Genomic DNA, 14,417 nt, shown 5'->3' on the forward strand with positions numbered 1-14,417 from the left:
TTGTGTGTTGAGATAAAGGAGGCCCTCCCACCATCACCAAGAGCTTCCAGCGGGTTTGTTATCAACACCCCAATCCGGGCTGCCAAGCTGGGGCTTCAAGGGGCTCAAAGGCTAATGGTACAAGACACTGGGGCATAGAGGGTGGAAACAGGGAGCTGACAGACACTGCTTTGTTCTAAATCCCTGTCTCACGGCTCACTGGTGGTGTCTGAAATTTCAGCCCCTTCATTACTTCTTTCCTCTGCGGCACATTTTCCAGCTCAGAAACCCAGCCAGAGAAAACACATAATGAGCTCCTCTCTTGGCGTCAGCTGAGGCCGCCTTTTTTCCAGGGCGAGCTCTCCTAGGACAAGCAGTTCTCAATGCTGCCTCGATGACTGGGGGCGTTGGGGTATTTTAATGAGACCTAGAGTTTTACCTTCCTGGCTCTTTCTCAGGCTTATGAATTATCGGCCCTTTCTCTAGCTGACGGGTTTCTCTCTCCTTTGTGCCGCTGTCCCTCAGATCGTTGTATCATCGTGGCCCTTGCACAAAGGGCCCTTTACAGGGTTTCACATAGGGCAAGAAGGGAAGGAAAGTTGATCCTGCAACCTGAGCCAGGGGCCGTGTAGGAATCATTCCGACTGAGGTTCTGGGCAAATTCCCTTTAGGAATAAGACAGGGAACTTCACTCAGAGGAGCTTGGGGGAAAACGGCTGCATCCATTGACCTGTCTGGGGTTCATGTTTCTGGGGAGATCTCTTGCCTGAGGGCAGCTGGGAGAAGATGCTGGAAGGCAGGAGAGGGCAGGTTCAGATACAGCCTGGCTGGGCTAAAGACCTGTGCTGATTTGACCTGTGAGGCTGGGTCCCCATTGGTGGACTTGGACTCTCCCACAGGACCTAGTCCTGGGGATCCACCCCTCTGCCCTTATCCCCTGCTGGAGATACTTGAGGGGTTTTTTTCTGTTTTTTGTTTTTCAAGAATATCCTAACTTAACCTACGTCTTCTGCCTTGCACAAGGCAGCCTATACCATACAACTTGCTGTATATTCCAGGCCTAGAACATTATTCTGTGTGCCTTGGTTGTCCCTGTCATAACATGGACAGTGTAATGCCTGCCTTTGTGTGGGACTTGAGGGCTCTGACAGGTGGCAAGGATCCAGAGAGGGCAGGATGCAGGGAATTGCAGCCAGGCTTGGCCGGGTGCCCTTCTTTTCTACTTCCAGACACCCAGGAAACACCACTTGTCTATCAGGGAGACCTGACTTCAAACCCCATGACACTGTTTACTAGTGGGGTAACCTTGAGCAAGTCACTTGACCTTTCTGAGTCTCCGTTTTCTCATCGATTAACAGAGATACAAATTCCTGACCTGCAGGGTTGTCGTGAAAAATAGGTGGAAGGAGTTAGTCTGGCCACTGTCCTTGAATTAGATGTTCCCAGAAACCTAGAGGGTTCTTTAGTATGCCCCCACTCTGGTGCCATTTTGAGCCCTTGGCCACTCCTGTCAGGTCCCTGAGAAGACTGGGGTCTGTGTCCCAGAGTTCCTTGGAATAGTGAGAAAGTGACTCTGTGGGAGTGCTGTAGAAGGCAGGAGTTATCCTAGAGGACCCCTCGGAGGCTGTATGTCCACCCAGCCCCTACCTACCTCGGTCCACAGGGAGTCCAGCTTGCGTCCCTCATGTATGCCAGCAAGTCTCCAAAGGGTGAGCATGTGTGTTTTGAGTTAAGCCCCCAGCTGACCTGCACTGGCCTCAGACAGGAACCTCTCCAGGAGCCAGTCTCTGTTTTGCAGCTACTGGCTGTGTGACCTCGGACAAAACCTCATTTCCTTGGGCCTCAGTTTCAGCTGACATCTGAGAGTCCCTCCTGCTCTGTGGTTATTAAATGAGGAGCTCCAGAATTGATCCCCAGGGCCAGGGTGCCTGGAGGAGCTGGCAGTGTCCAGCAGGGGGCAACCTCACCACGGCTCTGTATCCAGGGCTGGCTGCCCAGGGCCGAGTCCCTATCTCATAATCCGCTGTGGCCTAAGCCCTGAGAAGAGAGATCTGAGCTGAGTATTCAGGGATCAGGACTAACTCATGATAGCAATAACACTCATGTATTGAGTGCTTACTGTGTGCCAGGCACTAGCTGGCTTTACATGCACAAGTTCACTTAATTCTGACAGCAACCTTGGTATTCCTCATTTTACAGACGAGGAAAACAGGTTCAGAGAGTTCAAGAGACTTGCTTAAGGTCACATAGCTAATAATAATAAAAGAAGGGATTTGAAGCCAGCACATCTGATGCCAAAGCCCTGTGCTCATCCACTGTTCTTTGCTTGCTCCCAAAATAGGAATTCAGAGGTCAGGGCCACGGCAGAGTTAAAATGTCCATCAAGTTTCCATATGGTGGGGGAAAAAAAATCATGCGTGTGTGTGTGTCGGTGATGTGCGCTTGGGTCAGGAGTCACAGAAGGTCCCCACCCTGACTCAGTTACAGTGTTGTAGCAATTAGCAGAAATAGGGAGCCAACTTCCTAGGGGCGGGTTGGGACAAAGTCCCGGTAAGAATAGCTTAAAGCTGAGTGAAAGGTCACCCTTTGCATAGAATCCAGAATCTGATGGTACCCCAATGGAGTGAAAGGGGCACCAGCGTGAGGGTGCAGAGAGTGATGAGATCTTCTCCCAGCTCTGCTGCACACCTGCTGTGCCCCTCACCCCTGTCTTGGTTTCTCCATCTGTAAAATGGGGCAGCAAGACTGCTTGGACATGACACCTGAACCTGGGATCCCCCAGGCTGATGGAGGGTGGGTTGATTGAGATCAAGGCTTATTCCAGGGGATGGCATGGCCACCCTTCCCTTTTCCGAATAGCAGTCTGAGAGCATCTGGTGGTGAGTCTGCCCCACTGCCTGATGCTCCCTCCACCCAGTGCTCCCTGCCTCTCTCTGTGTTCAAGGTAGGGGACGAGATCGTCCGGATCAATGGATATTCCATCTCCTCCTGTACCCATGAGGAGGTCATCAACCTCATCCGAACCAAGAAAACTGTGTCCATCAAAGTGAGACGTGAGTGAGACCAGAGCAGGGCAGGGCTCCATGACGGTAGGAGGGAGGGAGGGTGGAGGAGCTGTCCTAACCCCTGTGCCTTTCTCCCACAGACATTGGCCTGATACCCGTGAAGAGGTGAGAGGCCCCTCCTCTGCAGGCCGACTCTTCCCTGTGGGCCCAGGGTCCTGGTATAGCCCTGGGGTCCAGCTCTCACCATGCCAGCCCTGCTCCTGGGCCAGTGGAGGCTGGAGGCTCTAGACATGGTAGATCTGGATTTGGGGCCTGGTTCCTCAAATGTCTCTCGCTAACCACCCTTCCATCTATTTTCCCTTCCCATCAGCTCTCCTGATGAGCCCCTCAAGTGGCAGTATGTGGATCAGTTTGTGTCAGAATCTGGGGTAAGGGCCAGACCTCCTGTGATGGGGTTTGGGTGGGGTCATCTTCAAGGATGGGCGGCCAGTCCTAAAGGGAGGGCTTGCTCTAGAGATGCACTCTCAGGGACTTCACACAGGCTCCCAGGGCAGCCAGCACACTGCTGTGGGGCAGTGGCCCTCAGCCAGGCCAGGCTGGTGCAGACACATCCCCAGGGAGAGAATGATGATCTGGCTGGTGTGAGTTCAGCAGTGCTCGCCCTGCAGATCCCACAAGCTCAAGAGGCCGCTTGCACGCATGTGGACACTCAGAGATTCTGCTTCTATCTCCCTTTCAGGGGGGGCGAGGCAGCCTGGGCTCCTCCGGAAATCGGGAAAACAAGGAGAAGAAGGTCTTCATCAGCCTGGTGGGCTCCCGGGGCCTTGGCTGCAGGTGGGTGGTGGGCATGCCCTGGGGTCATTCATGGCCGGTGCACCCCAGAAGACCCCTATTGCCCTCCCCTTCCTCACTGCTGCTTCTGAGGAAACCTTGCTCACCAGGGATGTGACTTGTCCATGGGTGATGGTATTTTTTTGTTAGAGACAGGGTCTGGCTCTGTCACCTGGGCTGGAGTGCAATGGCGTGATCATAGCTCACTGTAGCCTCGACCTCCCCAGCTCAAGCAATCCTCCCACCTCAACCTCCGAGTAGCTGGGTCTACAGAAACACACCACGACACCCAGCTAACTTTTACTTTTTTTGTAGAGATGGAGTTTTGTTATGTTGCCAAGGCTGGTCTCAAATTCCTGGGCTCAAGTGATCCTCCCACCTCAGCCTCCCAAAGGGCTGGGATTAGAGGCATGAAGCACCGCGCCCAGCCTTGGTGATGACACTTCTTGGTGCCTGATTTCCCCTCTGAACTTCACGACAGGCCTGTAGGGCCAGAGGGGCATCTCTAATAGATCCCAATTTATGGATGAAGAAATTGAGGCCTAGGGGCAGAACCATGTTACCTTGTAGGTCCTTGAGTCACTGCAAAAGGAGCCTGTTCAGCTGGTCATTTCTGTCACAGTTCTCTTATCACTTATTACCTTGTCGGCTTCCTTAAGAGGCAGACAGGGAATTCCAAACAGACACTGGGCCACACGGGGCTCAAGCCTGCAGGTTCCACCGTTACTCAGATCCCAGTTCCAGCCCTGCTTTCCCACTTAAGAGCTCTGGAACCTTGGGCCAGTTACTTAACCACTTGGAGCCTCAGTTTCTCCCTCTATAAATTGATGATAATAATTCCCATATCACAGGGTGATTGTGGAGAAAGTAAAGTACCAAGCTTAGTACCTGCTAAATAGTAAGCAGTTGGTAAATATTAGTTGTTATTATTTGAGTTATTCCTGTTCTTTCCTTTCATTCACATTTATTCCATGTTTTGTGCCAAGCATAAGTGATAAAAAGTCTCTCCCTTCTGGGAGACAAGAGCCTAATCTAGAAGCCAACCACATAAACAGTTATAATATAGGGTGATAGGGACTTAAATGGAACTACATTCTGTGTCCGGGATGGCAAATAGGTGCCATCTCTAATCAATTAGTAGGAGCTCCCTGGAGTGCTGCTTTGAAAAGGATTCTAAAGCTATTCTAAAGCTATATCCAGGCTTGTGGGAAAGAGTGCTGTGATCAATGAGTGATTTCTGCCACCAATCTAGGAGGGAATAATAACAGTACATGTGCCATCCCTGCCTTAATTGTCATAGGAGCACTGAGAACCGAGAAAATAGCTTAGTCTTGGGATAGAATAAGGGATCTGAGCCAGGCATGGTGGTGCGCACCTGTAGTCGCAGCTAGTCAAGAGGTTGAGGTGGGAGGATTGCTTGAGCCCAGGAGCTGGAGGCTGTGGAGAGCTATGATCACACCACTGCACTCCAACCTGGGTGACAGAGCAAGACTCTGTCTCTAAAAAATAAATTTTTAAAAAAAGAGGATCTGCTGAAAATCTTATATAAGGGGTAGCATTTGGTTCTTAAGGAATGGACAGGAAAGTGCTAGAAAGAAAAAAGAAACAACATATGAGGTATATTAGGTGAGAGATTGGGTAGGAAGAATTACAAGGAGTTTTCTGTGGCTGTTGCCCAGGGTAGCAGTAGAAATCAGGCTGGAGAGGGAGACAGAGGCTGAAGAGGTAGGCAGCCAAGGGCCTTCAGTCCTGAGTTCATGAGTGACCTGTATCCTAAGTACACATTTCCCACCTCCCGCAGCATTTCCAGCGGCCCCATCCAGAAGCCTGGCATCTTCATCAGCCACGTGAAACCTGGCTCCCTGTCTGCTGAGGTGGGATTGGAGGTGAGTGACGCTGGGCCGGCCCCAGTGGGGGCCCACTGGAAACTGGGTCAGACTGTGATCTCACGGTGACAGGGGCAGGTGCCTTTCCACATGGCCCTCTTTCAGCGGTCACTGATCAGGAGGAGCCCTACTCACCCTGCAGAGAAGGCTTCACAGAGTGGGGACATTTGACCCTTCTGCAGCCTTCCATAGCTCTGATAGTTGTTGGTCGTGAGCTTGGGAATGTCATAATGGTAATCAAAGGGCGGACCTTCAGGGTCCACTTGCATCGGACCTTGTTCCACGCCCTTTACACTTCACAAGAATGCTGAGGATTAAGTGCCACCATTATCCCCACTTTACATATGAGGAAACTGAGACCCAGAGAAAGTATATGATTTTTCTGAAATCGTGTACCTAGCATGGTAGGGCTGGAATTCAAACCTAGGTGGTCTCATCCCAAAGCAGGAACCCTTAACCTCTTCTTTGGACAAGTTACTTCATGTCTCTGTGCTTCAGTTTCCTTACCTATAAGATGGGGATAAAAAAGCCTTTCTTCCAAGGTTGTTGTGTGGGTTAAAGTAATTAATACGTATACTAGAACTGTGCCAAGCACACTGTAAGTGATCAGTGAATGTTAGCTATTCTGTTACGACGATTCAACACCGCCTCTGCTAAATGAGAAGCTCAAAAGTTTCCGCATCTACAAACTGTGATTTCTAAAGCAAATGTCAGCAAATTTAGCCAAAAAAAGAACATGTAATGGTATAATATCTGATAGTTGATAAGGTAGTTATGAAGTAGGGGAGTGCCAGGGTCAGCTTTAAGCCCTCCCAGAGCTCCACCAGAGCTTTCCAACTGCTCCATTCATCAGGAGGAACTGAGATACAGCCACTTGAAGCCCCAGCATCTGACCCAGAGCCCCTGGAGGAGCCCGTCCTGCAGATGAGCGAGTGTACAGATAGTGTAAACACGCTAATCTTTTTCCACTTCCCCACCAGACAGGGGACCAGATTGTTGAAGTCAATGGCATCGACTTCTCTAACCTGGACCACAAGGAGGTGAGATGTGGGGGTCTTCACCTGCTGGCCCTTGTCATCTCCACACCCCACTTCTCACCCCCACCACCCTGAAGCCTGGGGCCTTCTGTGCTCTCTGCCTGGACTGCTCTAGTCTATCAAGCCTCGACCCACTGTCCTTCTGTCCCCACAGGCTGTGAACGTGCTGAAGAGTAGCCGCAGCCTGACCATCTCCATCGTAGCTGGAGCTGTAAGTCCAGAATGAGCTGGTGGGAGCCCCTTGACCCTCATCTCCAGCCCCTCTGACCTCTGATCTCTGCCACACACTCCCAGGGTGGCAGGTCTCCTTCCCTGAAGCTCTGACAGAGCAGAGGGAGGGAGAGGACTTCTGCCCAGCAAGAAGTTTGGGTCAGGGATTGCGGGAGCCACTGTGCCTGATGTTGCTGAGAAGACCACCTGCATCTCGGCCCCCAGGGGTGTAGCAGGGGATCCCCAGGTTCCCCAGGGGCTGAGCAAGGGGCTTCTTTTCTCCCACGAGGGCCGGGAGCTGTTCATGACAGACCGGGAGCGGCTGGCAGAGGCGCGGCAGCGTGAGCTGCAGCGGCAGGAGCTTCTCATGCAGAAGCGGCTGGCGATGGAGTCCAACAAGATCCTCCAGGAGCAGCAGGAGATGGAACGGCAGTGAGTGCAGCCAGCCTTGGATGCCCTGCCCCACCATACAACCCCACCTAGCTTGTTTCCTGCCTGCTGTGTCCCCAGCTAATTTCCTCCTCCTCCCTGGTGGCCAGTCCTCAGACCAGATGAGTTTGGTGGTAGGTCATTGTATCCATCCTTGGCCCCTTCCTCCTTGCTCAGCAGAGACCCCTGACTTCCAAGATTCCAAGAATGTGGAAAATAAGCATCCTACTAGCAGTAGGCTCTAGCTAGCTAGGATTAGCTACTAGCTAACATTTGTCAAGTACCTCTATAAGGCTGGCGTTGTATTAAGGCCTTGTTTATGTTTCTTAATTCCCACAATAGCCCTGGGAGGTAGAAGTAGAGACTATTAACCCCATTTTACAAGTGTGGAGACTGACACTCAGAGAGGTGAAGCCACTTGTGTCCAAAGTCACACGTGGCCAAGCGGGGATCACCCCCAGGCAATCTGGCAAGTCCCCACAAGGCTGCCCTGCCTATAGTGATAAAGCTCGTCCCTGTCCAGGACGATTGAAATCATGACCTAAGAGAATAAATGGGATGAGCAATTCGTAAATCAAAAACTACTGTCAAGATCCAAACCCAAATACATTCTAGGCATTTAGAAGTATTTCATGGCTAGACGTGGTGGCTCACACCCTGTAATCCCAGCACTTTAGGAGGTCAAGGCCGGTGGATCATTTGAGGTCAGGAGTTCGAGACCAGCCTGGCCAACATGGTGAACTCATGTCTCTACTAAAAATACAAAAAAATTAGCTGGACATGGTGGCATGCGACTGTAATCCCAGCTTCTCGGGAGGCTGAGACACGAGAATCACTTGAACCTGGGAGGCAGAGGTTGCAGTGAGCCGAGATTGCACCACTGAACTCCTGGGTGCAAAGTGAGACTTTGTCTAAATCAATCAATGTATTTTGAAAAGGAAAGAGGAAAGGCTGTCCCCATCTCCCCCATCACAGAGTTAGCTGGGAGTATTCCACCTGGCTAGGAGCCCCTGCTTTGCTCCTGGGGTCAGTCCAGGCCCCGCCTGTCATCGGTCACCTTACCTAAGTATTTGGAGGAGGGTGCATGAAGTGTGGCCTTCATGTGGATCTGCTTCCCTGCTCCCACAGCCCAGCATCTCTGCTCAGCCATGCCAGACAAAACCATACAAGAGCACAGGGCCGTGTAGATAACGTCCCCCAGAACCAAAGCTGGTCCAGGCCTCCTAGGAAGGAAGCCTGGAGAAAAATCATTTCGAACTTTTCTCAAATCAATAATTCACAGTAAGGAAGAGTTCATTTCTCTTGCATAGGGCCAAACATGCCAGTCTGCATTTGTGTTTCAGAAGGAGAAAAGAAATTGCCCAGAAGGCAGCAGAGGAAAATGAGAGATACCGGAAGGAGATGGAACAGTGAGTACCTCGGCCCCACGCGTGTCTGTGCATGAACATTAGTAGGCTCGGGGGAGTGTGGTCAGCCAGAGGCTGCCTCCAGAACCAGTTTACCTGGTTCTGTCATCCCCTGGTGGGTCCTCCTTTATTTGTAGTAAAGCCTGTCATATTATAGTAACTGGAACATAATCTCATATAATTGCCAAGGTGGGGTTCACACTCAATTTAGAATACAAGCTCTGGGACTTTGCTTGATTCACCACAGCTAGAACCACGAGGCTTCCCCCGGGCTCGTTGAGGCTCTCTGAAATGTAGGAGATGGGCCTATGATGGTTCTGACTCCAATAACAGGCATGGGGGTCTCATTTCAGGATTGTGGAGGAGGAAGAGAAGTTTAAGAAGCAATGGGAAGAAGACTGGGGCTCAAAGGAACAGCTACTCTTGCCTAAAACCATCACTGCTGAGGTGCACCCAGTACCCCTTCGCAAGCCAAAGTGTAAGTTTCATGAGCCGGGGGAGAGGCTAAGGGGACTAGACAGAAATGCTGGCCCTCCCTCCCCTCACCACCACCCCCAGGTGAATAGCCCTTGGTGCTCTGGGCTGCGGTTCCTTCATGGAGGGGCAGCTGTGGGTCAGAGACCATCTGCCCCAGCACCAAGGTAGGAGGGATCTGTCTGCTCCTCTTGTTCACGGGCCGGCTCCACATACCCAGCTCCCAGGTCCCACACAACACTGATGTGGGCAGGCTGTCAGGCTGCTAAAGAGGGAATAAGGGCCATGGCGAAAGTGGACTAGCTCATGGGATTACCATCCTAGTGTTTTGGGTGTCGGGTCCTCCTCCTACTTTGTTCTGAACAGGGACTGGGGTGAAGCCAGCAGCAAAAAAGAGAGGAAGGAGCTCACATCAGAGAAGGGCTCTGGTGGTCCAAGCTCGATTCATAACTGTGGGAGAAGCTTACTAAGTGTCTCCAGCCCCTATATCCCTGTACGTGGACCACTGTCATGCCACTCCAAGGATGGAGGCAGGAACAGGACTAGGAAGCTTCTCCCAGACACCCAGCTGTGGGCTGCGGCCGTGCTATTCTGGAGCCTCAGCTCATATTCTCCTTACCATCTCCTCTCTTCATCTGTCCCACATCCTCACCTCCAGTTTCAGTCTAGGCCTCTACCACCCGCTCCCTGACCACCTTCTCAACCCCGGTTTCCAGATGCCTCTTTAAGAGGCAGCCCACACTGCCAGAGGAAAACGGAGGTTATGACAACCACAAGTCCAGAATTGCTGGTTGGGTCCTTATTCCTGCCTTCCAGCTGTTTTGACTTATAGTTGACACAGGTCTTACTCCAGCTGATTGTGCCCAGCTGACCTGGGAACCTCCAGCTAGGGGCGAATCTGGACTCAAGAGCCCAGGTTCCCCATCTCTGCTGTGGGGCAGTCATTTGGCATGCTGTGATGGGGTCTCAACAGCTCTGTCCCCAACTTTGGGTCACATCTGAGACCTATGGGAATGTCAACCTGCCAACACAGGCCATTTGCACCAAGGAAGAGGTGCAGGGTATCTGGATGGTTCCATTTCACCCCTCCCTGGTGCAGGCAAGCAGCTCCCAACACATTTCTTCCTGGCAGCAGGGCAGTGTCATCTCCTGGTCCTCTCCGAAGGACAAAGCACACTCTCATCGGCCTCCCCCATGACATTCAGTATCAGTTGAGGATGTGGCCAGAGCTAAGCTCCCAATGAATGATCCCTGTTTCAGATGGGCAGCTAATTTGCTCTTAGGAGTGAAACAGGAGCTTCAGGAGAGAAATCGATTTTAATTGCTTCTCATGGAAGTAATCCTAGTCAATTTGGTACCTTCCAAGAAATTGGGCCTCAGCTTCACAGCAAACACACCCTCTCAGGAACAATAGAAAATAAAAACCCTTTCATAGCTAGTTATTTATTTAGTGCTTTTTAACCAAATCAAGCTCCTTGAGTAAAAAGATGAAGAATTTTGCATTTGCTCAAGGTAAATGTAATCTTAGGCAGCTCCACAAAGCACAGGATGGATGACCCCCGCCTGCCTGCTGAGCTGGGACAGCTGCTGCCTCTATCTGTCTCAGGATGCGCCAGCAATTTCATTCTCATTTGGACCTAAGGCAGGAAATGCAGTGAGGTCCCTGAGCCAGCTCACCTCCTGCCTTACTCCCTATTCCCCAGGGGCTAGCATGGTCTAGCAGGCCTGGGCCCCAGCCAGCTCCTACCCAACCACCCTTCAACTCAGGGACCCAGTTTGCAATGGGTTATACCTGACTCAGGCTTCTATGCCTGCAAGGGGTGGGCCCTGCTTTTTTTTTTTTTTTTTTTCCTCCTTGAGACGGAGTTTCGCTCTTGTTGCCCAGGCTGGAGTACAATGGTGTGATCTCAGCTCACCACAACCTCTGCCTCCCAGGTTCAAGCGATTCACCTGCCTCAGCCTCCCAAGTAGCTGGGATTACAGGCATGCGCCACTATGCCTGGCTAATTTTGTATTTTTAGTAGAGAGGGGGTTTCACCATGTTGGTCAGGCTGGTCTTGAACTCCCGACCTCAAGTGATCTGCCCATTTCCGCCTCCCAAAGTGCTGGAATTACAGGCAAGAGCCACCGCGCCTGACCCCGACCCTGCATTTTTTTAAAATAAAAGAGCATGGGGCATCTCTTACCTAGAAAATGAAATCACTCATCCAAATGCTGTGCCTGGGACTGACTGCCCCCCAACCTGCCCCAGGGAGCTCTTAAAATTGCTGCAGCCCACCTACCCATGGCTGATCCAGCAGACCCCCAACATTTTGCCAAGCCCTGAAGGCCAGGACACCACCACAGAGGCTCCTAACAGACCTTCCCTTAGCTTAGGCAATAGGTGGTTGCATGGGAGTTGACGGGGCAGCCTTGACTAAGGATCCAGTAGCTGAGGGATTCTTGAAAGAGGGAGATGTTTAAGAGATCTCCAACCTTCTCTCCCTATCCAAGGCCCCATCAACTATCTCCCTCACTTCCACCACAAGAGACCCCATGATTTGGAAGTTGAGGTTATTTTCCTAACAAACTATTAAATAATCATTTGTGTTCCATTGTTTTATTAAGTAGCCCTTGTTAGTAAGGGAACATCAGGGTTCCACTGTTGGGTAAATGTAATTTGAGCCAAGAGCCAAAGAACTTAACAGCCTTTGCATAGGCCAATGGGCAAGTTCTGTTAAGCTTTTAAAATATTAAAAAGCAGCTCACAAGCAAACTGGTACACTACCTTCCAGAGTCCTAGGGAGGCCAGAGTCCAAGCTGGAAACACTGGAATGGAGGGTCTGCTCTTCTCTCCACATTATGTCAAAATTCAGGTCTTCCTAACTGCAGGTGCCCCTTTTACCTTTTGGGATGTCCCCACCTCCTCAGGACATTCAGCCTCCATCTGCTGCCCACACTGTTCAGACATCCCCTAGGGACCCAGAACTCCAAGGCAAGGGTGATAAGCAGAAAGCAGGAGGGTCTTTCTCCCTTTGCAGCCCCTTGCCCTCACATGTGTGCGATTCTCAGATATTCCCATCCTCCTCACTGCACTTCCCAGCCTTCAGCCCAAGATCCTACAAAATGGTTCTCACGCTGCCCTCAGATCTGAGTTTCCTGTTGTTAGCCCTTTGTACAGACAGATAAACTAAAGCTGCCAAGGTTGAAAGCACTGTATGCACCAGCTCAGAGCAAAAAACCTTTGCTCTGCGCTCCTGACCTCTGTCCCCTGCCCCTGACCTCACAACTCCCCTGGAGGAAGCTGATCACAGGTCTCCACACTCCTGAGAAGCTTCTCCGGCCTCTTGGTCTCCCAAGTCCCTTTTGGTTCACCAGCTTCCTCCTCTTTTCCCCGGTAGATCAGGGAGTGGAGCCTGAGCTCGAGCCCACAGATGACCCGGATGGAGGCACGGAGGAGCAGGGAGAGCAGGTTTGCGCCCCCGCTTTGCTCCCTGGCCTGGCTGCTCTGCTTGCCCTGCCCGCCTCCTCCTGACCACAGTGCAGACACCCAGCTTCAGGGGGCCAGCATGTATAGGGGCCACTAGAGTCTGTAAAGCTCCTCCAAGCCCTGGCTTGGCCGAAGCGCTGTACACAAAGTGTAGAGGACAGGACTCAACCCCGAGGGTGGTAGATGAGCTGTCGCACACCGGTACCACTGAACCGCTGGCTCGAATATTTAGATATTGCCAAATTCCCCCTCTGCTGCTCTGGCCCCTCCCCCAGGACCCCCTAGACCACTCCCAAATCCAGCAACTAAGGAGGTAGTGTCTGGTCCAGCAGGGGGTTTTCAGCATCCTGTTCCGGCACTCAGGCTGGTCCGGGGTGGGTAATTCAGCCATCGTTCTTGGCCCCAGGGAGCTTCAGATTGGGGTTATTACTTTGTGGAGCTGTGGCCTAGGGGAGGAAGGGGGCTGGTGCACTGGTTATCTGGCCTGGATGAGGGTATGTTTTCTGGGGGCACATCTGCCCACTCCCGCTGGAGCTGTCCTTCCCAGAGCTGTCCCAGCCGCTGCCTTCTCTTTCAGTGTTGAAAGTGGAGGACTTGGCCTGCACTATGAGACAAGCCAGTTTTGTTGTGTCGAACAACAGTTCTAGGCAGACACCCAGGCTCCCTTTTGTCTTGAGCCATTTCTTGTATGGAGGGACCAGACATGGGTTAGAAAAGGCCTTGTTCTCTTTCAACAAGGCTTTGTATGTGAAGACTGTGATTTGGAAAAGCTCATCCTTCCACAAGGGGTTTTCTCTTTGATGTTCTGGGCCTGACTTCTGAAGCCAGTGTTCTGGGGAGAGGCATTTGAGAGTGACCCAGGGCCGGGGCACTGGGGCTTTTCTCAGGTGGTCTTAGGCCTGTTCTGCAACCAACGCAAGGCCAGGTAAGCAGAGTTGGACAAAGGGTGCAGTTTTGCTGTCAGATCGGCCAATGCTGTTCATCTCACAAAGCCATGCATTCCTTGGGAACCCAGCTCCCATCTGCTGCCCATGGATGCTCTGGCTGAGCTGAATGAACTGTGTCTCATCATTTTGTTATCTGTGTTCTTATAGCTTTTGGGTGGTTTTATCGTTATGATGGCAAATTCCCAACTATCCGGAAGGTAGGACAGGGTTGGGTGCTATGCTGGTGTGCTGCTGAGTTTGCTGTGGGTTTTGGCTTTTCCCAAACATTCCTTGTCCTGTCAACACTAAATGGTGTGACTTGGCCTGTTCACTTGGAAGGCTAACCCCATCTGCATCTCTGTGTCAGGCTGACATCAGATGGCAGGATGCCATTGCAAAGGCAACATTGGGAGAAGGATCCATGGTGTGAGACCTACCCAAGTACCATCTGGCACTGTGTGCATCAGCGCCGGCCCTGATGGGCACAGGAAAGGGGCAGGAAGCTTCTCCTTGTTTCTCTGTCAAGTGGAACTAGAGACTAAGGCCAGAAGCTTGGGGTCAGACAGAGCGAATTATCAGGGTGGGTGTACCTAGTGCATGTTATGAGACCGGCTGTGCCAGATGCAGCCTGGCTGACGAGGTGGAGATTTGCTGCCTCAGGTCAGGACAGAGACCCACTCCAAGCACAGCCCTCTCCTAGGAATATCTGTGCATGTGCCCAGGATAATGCATTTTTCCAGTCTCTAGGACCTTTAATTTTCTCTC

General features: G+C 51.7%; 1 protein-coding gene across 11 annotated transcripts in view; it reads left to right on the forward strand.

The window, feature by feature from the left end:
* USH1C (USH1 protein network component harmonin) overlaps nucleotides 1-14,417 on the forward strand; it is a 50,305-nt gene that overhangs the window by 14,117 nt on the left and 21,771 nt on the right. For 10 of the 11 annotated variants that reach the window (XM_033208001.1, XM_033207992.1, XM_033207990.1 and 7 more), the window contains exons 5-15: nucleotides 2,924-3,032; nucleotides 3,125-3,149; nucleotides 3,355-3,412; nucleotides 3,724-3,818; nucleotides 5,617-5,701; nucleotides 6,682-6,741; nucleotides 6,893-6,949; nucleotides 7,238-7,380; nucleotides 8,721-8,786; nucleotides 9,137-9,261; nucleotides 12,638-12,708. In XM_033208001.1, the coding sequence (XP_033063892.1) occupies nucleotides 2,924-3,032; nucleotides 3,125-3,149; nucleotides 3,355-3,412; nucleotides 3,724-3,818; nucleotides 5,617-5,701; nucleotides 6,682-6,741; nucleotides 6,893-6,949; nucleotides 7,238-7,380; nucleotides 8,721-8,786; nucleotides 9,137-9,261; nucleotides 12,638-12,708 (894 nt within the window). The remainder of the gene's footprint in view (nucleotides 1-2,923; nucleotides 3,033-3,124; nucleotides 3,150-3,354; nucleotides 3,413-3,723; nucleotides 3,819-5,616; nucleotides 5,702-6,681; nucleotides 6,742-6,892; nucleotides 6,950-7,237; nucleotides 7,381-8,720; nucleotides 8,787-9,136; nucleotides 9,262-12,637; nucleotides 12,709-14,417) is intronic. The other variant, XM_033208000.1, reaches the window with a different exon arrangement.

This window comes from Trachypithecus francoisi, unplaced genomic scaffold (assembly GCF_009764315.1).
Source record: "Trachypithecus francoisi isolate TF-2019V2 unplaced genomic scaffold, Tfra_2.0 Lachesis_group8, whole genome shotgun sequence".
NCBI classification, from domain to species: Eukaryota; Metazoa; Chordata; class Mammalia; order Primates; family Cercopithecidae; genus Trachypithecus; species Trachypithecus francoisi.